Raw genomic sequence first — 5,000 nt, 5'->3', positions numbered from 1 at the left:
ATTGTGAGTTGAAGTTATCAAGTCAAGTCAAGTTTATTTCTATAGCACTTTTCACAACAGACATTGTCTCAAAGCAGCTTTACACAAATCAACAGTGAAGGTGAATGGTGTGTATTTATCCCTGATGAGCAGCCATGGCGACTGTGGCAAGGAAAAACTCCCTTAGATGTAATGAGGAAGAAACCTTGAGAGGAACCAGACTCAAAAGGGGAACCCATCCTCATTTGGGTGACATCAAGAGTGTGATCATAAATCTTTCAACAATACAGAACACTGGAGAGAGAGAACTAACATGAGTACTGGAGTATAAGATTATAAGTAAATGTTCATTCTACAGTCTTTGGTATAAAAGTAGGAGCTACTGAGCTCAACATTTGTGATCATCACAGATCCAGCATCAGCTTCTCCATTCCAGAGCCTTTAAACACTCCAGGAGGTCCAATGTCAAAACTCCACGCATGAAGTGGAATCCAATTGGCGCTGGTACGTCTCTAGATGGTTCGGGATGTTTGCGAGTTCGGCATCTACTTCTTTAAAGGTCCATAATCTTCATGAGGTGGGACGTGACTGGAGCTGGAGCAACCTTAGGATGCCTCGGAATGGGGAGAGAAAGAGAAGCAGTGGAGAGGAATTAGCGTAGCTGCTGTTCATGATATTAACAGCACAAGTTAATAATATGATGTGATCAGATGTTCTGGAGCACAAGGTTATGATGTGATGTGTGTTATGTGTAGGCTTTGCTAAAAAGATATGTTTTTAATCTGCACTTAAACTGGGAGAGTGTGTCTGAGCCCCGAAAAACTATTGTCAGGAAAACTATTCCAGAGTTTAGGAGCTAAATGTGAAAATGTTCTACCACCTTTAGTGGACTTTGCTATTCTAGGAACTACTAGAAGACCAGAGTTTTGAGATCTCAGGGAGCGTGACGGATTGTAGAGTGTTAAAAGACTGAAGAGATACATGGAGATAAACCATTTAGTGCTTTATAAGTGAGTAGCAGTAGTTTGTAGTCTATTCGAAACTTAACAGGAAGCCAGTGTAGGGATGAGAAGATTGGGGTTATATGATCATATTTTCTTGACCTTGTAAGAACTCTGGCTGCTGCATTCTGCACTAACTGAAGCTTGTTTATTAATGATGCAGGACATCCACCTAGTAATGCATTACAATAGTCTATTCTGGAGGTCATGAACGCATGGACGAGCTTCTCTGAATCGGATATAGACAACATATTTCTTAACTTAGCAATATTTCTAGGGTGAAAGAGGATGTTTTTGTAACTTGGTTGATATGATTTTTGGAAGACAAGTTGCTCTAAAATAACTCCCAGGTCTTTTACCGTTGAACTAGTAGTTACAGAACATCCGTCTAAATGCAGGTTGAGATGCTGGAGCTTCTGTGTACTGGTTTTTGGGCAGATGAGCAAAATCTCCGTCTTATCAGAATTTAATAGTAGAAAGTTATGGGTCATCCAATCTCTTATTTCTTTAACACACTCAGTTATCCGAGCTAATTGAACTATATTTTTGGGTTTTGAGGAAATATATAGCTGAGTATAATTAGAATAACAGTGGAAGCTAATTCCATGTCTTCTAATAATATTTCCTAAGGGAAGCATGTATATTGTGAAAAGCAGGGTTCCTAGAACTGAACCTTGTGGCACGCCATAGTTTACTAGCATTAACCTGGATAGCTCTTCATTTAAGTCCACGAAATGGTAACGATCGAACAGGTAGTATTTAAACCAGCTTAATGCCTGTCCCTGAATGTTGTGTGTGTTGAAGCTGTGTGAAGCTGTGTGTTGAAGCTGTGTTTTCAAGTGTCAAGAAGCTTTTATTGTCATTTTAACCATTTATAGCTGATGCAGTACACAGTGAAATGAAACAACGTTCCTCCAGAAACCTGATGCTACATAAAACAACATAACAATCACAGAAACGGAAAAACAAATGGCTAAGGACTAGTAAGTGTCCTTGCCACATAAAGTGCATGTGTGCAAGCTGTTTTTTCATCACACATTAAAGTTGAAGTTTTGTGTGATGTTGTGTGTTAAAGCTGTGTGAAGTTGTATGATTAAGTTGTATGTTGAAGTTGTGTGTGATGTTGTGTGATGAAGTTGAGTGATAAAGTTGTGTGTAAATAAAGTTGTGTGTTGAAATTATGTGATGATGTTGTGTGTAAAAGTTGTGTTGATGCTGTGTGTGATGTGTGATGAAATTGAACTAAATTGTTCCAGGTTTCCTCTGATATGTCCACTCCCAAATCTTTTGTCGATTCCGCATGGATTTTGTACGGATTAATATTTTTTACTTACATTAAAGTGTTATACACATAAAAAATTACTCTCCTCAAATGTAAGGTAATATTTAAAACTGCACCCATTCCTGTGCTAGGAGGAATGGATGGATATGTGGGACTATGGTTTTGGATTAGATAACGAACTTGAAAATATATAAATAAGTGTGACCTTGGCAGATTGTATTTTGTAGAGAGAGTTGAGAATGAGGCAAAAACATTATCAATAAATAGATCACTGAATTTGACAAGACCCGATTGTTGCCACTGACTGAAGACTGAGTCCAATTGACCCAGAAGTAATAGGTGGTTGTATGCCCCTACTGTTAATGCCACTAAAATGCTGTGAGCATCTTAACCCTATGGATAGGGGTTCGATAAAATTTTCTTTCTCCCATTAGGGGTCGCCACGGCGGATCATCCACATGTTTGATTTGTCACATGTTTTTACGCAATATGCCCTTCCTAATGCAACCCTCCCCATTTATCCGGGCTTGAGACTGACACTGTGAGTGGCTGGGGTCGGTTCCCTGACCGGGGATCGAACCCAGGCCGCAACGGTGAGAGCACCGCATCCTAACCAAAAGAGCACCAGGGGACCTGGATAGGGGTTTGATAGCTAATGTAAAAAACAAAGGGCAAAGAGATTGTCTTGTACCCCTTGATACTGAGACTTGAGACTTTGAACGTACTATATTTGTAATTACCAATGCCTTATGGGAAAAGTATAATAACTTAATCAGTGAGAGAAAATGTGTTCCAGGACAGAGAATAAATATTTCCACTAAACCCCGTCGAACACTTTTTTAGTGTCTTGTGAGATGATTACCTAAGGAACAGGGTCCTGAGAAAGTTTCAATGAGTGGATTACCCCCATCAGTCTCTGAAAATTACTAAAAGAATGTCGAACTAAAGTAACGAGCCTTTTTTGAAAAATGTAAAATGTAAAAAGTACAGATATTTGTGTAAAAATGTAATGAGTAAAAGTAAAAAGTTGTGAAAAATAAATAGTGGAGTAAAGTACTGATACCAAAAAATTCTACTTAAGTACAGTAACGAAGTATTTGTACTTCGTTACTTCCCACCTCTGCTTCTAACTCTAATCTCGCACCAATAGTCCACGGAGACTCCTGTCTGACCTCGTCCGTCAACCTGTCCATCACCACTGCAGGACAGGGCAGGACAGGAAAGGGCTCAGGGCCGATCCTTGATGCAGTCCAAACTCCACCTTGAACCAGTCTGTCGTTCCTACTGCACACTTCACTGCTGTCACACTGTCCTCATGCATGTCCTGCACCACCCTCACATACTTCTCTGGCCTTCCAGACTTCCTCATACAATACCACAACTCCTCTCTCCACCCTGTCGTACGCTTTCTCTAAATCCACAAACACACAATGCAGCTCCTTCTGACCTTCTCTATACTTCTCCATCAACATTCTCAAAGCAAATAATGCGTCTGTGGTGCTCTTCCTCGGCATGAAACCATACTGCTGCTCACAGATGGTCACCTCTTCTCTCAGCCTGGTTTCCACTACTCTTTCCCAGAACTTCATGGTGTGATTGATCAACTTTATTCCCCTGTAGTTACTGCAGGTCTGCACATCTCCCTTATTCTTAAAGATCAGTACCAGCACACTCCTTCTCCATTCCTCAGGCATCTTCTCACCTTCCAAAATCTTGAACAACCTGGTTAAAAACTCAATGCATCTCTCCTAAACATCTCCATGCTTCTACCGGTATGTCATCTGGTCCAACCGACTTTCCACTCTTCATCCTCTTAATCTCTGCTCTCACTTACTCCTTACTAATCCTATCCACTTCCTGCTTCACCAACTCCACACATTTACATTTACGGCATTTAGCAGACGCCCTTATCCAGAGCGACGTACAAAATTGCTTTGAGTCTCTAGTAATGAATAAATCTACACTGGTACACAAGATTACAAACTTAATATAAATATAACTCTTGAATTCTACAAAGCAAACTTGGAAAGTGCTCATTTAAGTGTTACAGGAAGATGAAGGTCTTCAATCGTCGCTTGAAGATAGTCAGGGACTCTGCTGTACGAACATCCAGGGGAAGTTCGTTCCACCACCTCGGTGCCAGAACAAAGAAGAGCCTTGAAGTGTACTTACCTCTGTGTAAGGTGTGATTGTATTCCTCTGTGTTTCAGGACGCAGGAAGTCAGCAGATCGGTTTCCTCCTCGGGAGTTGTGGTGTTACTGTGGCTCTGACCAGTGACGCCTGTCATAAGGGGCTCCCCAAAGGCCCCACCGGAGAAATCCCACAGTTCAAAGGTCAGCCATGTGTGTGTGTGTGTGTGTGTGTGTGTGTGTGTGTGTGTGTGTGTGTGTGTGTGTGTGAGCATGAAGGGCAGATCGATGAGTGTGTGTGTACAAATAGAAATAGCACACAGGAAAGGTAATGAGTTATGAAGCTATTTTACTGCTGAAAAGAAAGAAGATGATGAGAGACAGCATTAATCACACCATTTGAGTTAGAACTGCTCATCACCAATAAATAACCACAATAATAATAATAATAATAATAATAATAATAATAATAATGTTTTGTAATAGACTGTAAATCACAGCTGGATACAGATGTTTTTCACTGAGTTCAGGGCTCTGTTATGCAGGTTGGCCGAAGCTGCTGTGGTTTGTCACAGAATCAAAACACCTCTCTAAGCCTCCACGTGATT

The 5,000-nt window shown here is 40.7% G+C and overlaps 1 protein-coding gene across 1 annotated transcript in view; it reads left to right on the top strand.

The window, feature by feature from the left end:
* Nucleotides 1–5,000, top strand: part of dip2ca (disco-interacting protein 2 homolog Ca) — a 60,531-nt gene that overhangs the window by 38,295 nt on the left and 17,236 nt on the right. The window contains exons 12-13 of the mRNA XM_046833625.1: nt 4,473–4,596; nt 4,938–5,000. The exon at nt 4,938–5,000 is cut by the window's right edge and continues 47 nt beyond it. Of these exons, the coding sequence (XP_046689581.1) occupies nt 4,473–4,596; nt 4,938–5,000 (187 nt within the window). The remainder of the gene's footprint in view (nt 1–4,472; nt 4,597–4,937) is intronic.

The sequence above is a fragment of the Silurus meridionalis genome, chromosome 21 (genome assembly GCF_014805685.1).
Source record: "Silurus meridionalis isolate SWU-2019-XX chromosome 21, ASM1480568v1, whole genome shotgun sequence".
NCBI lineage: Eukaryota > Metazoa > Chordata > Actinopteri > Siluriformes > Siluridae > Silurus > Silurus meridionalis.
The sequence above is the reverse complement of the archived record's forward strand: the minus strand, read 5'-3'. Positions and strand labels throughout refer to the sequence as shown.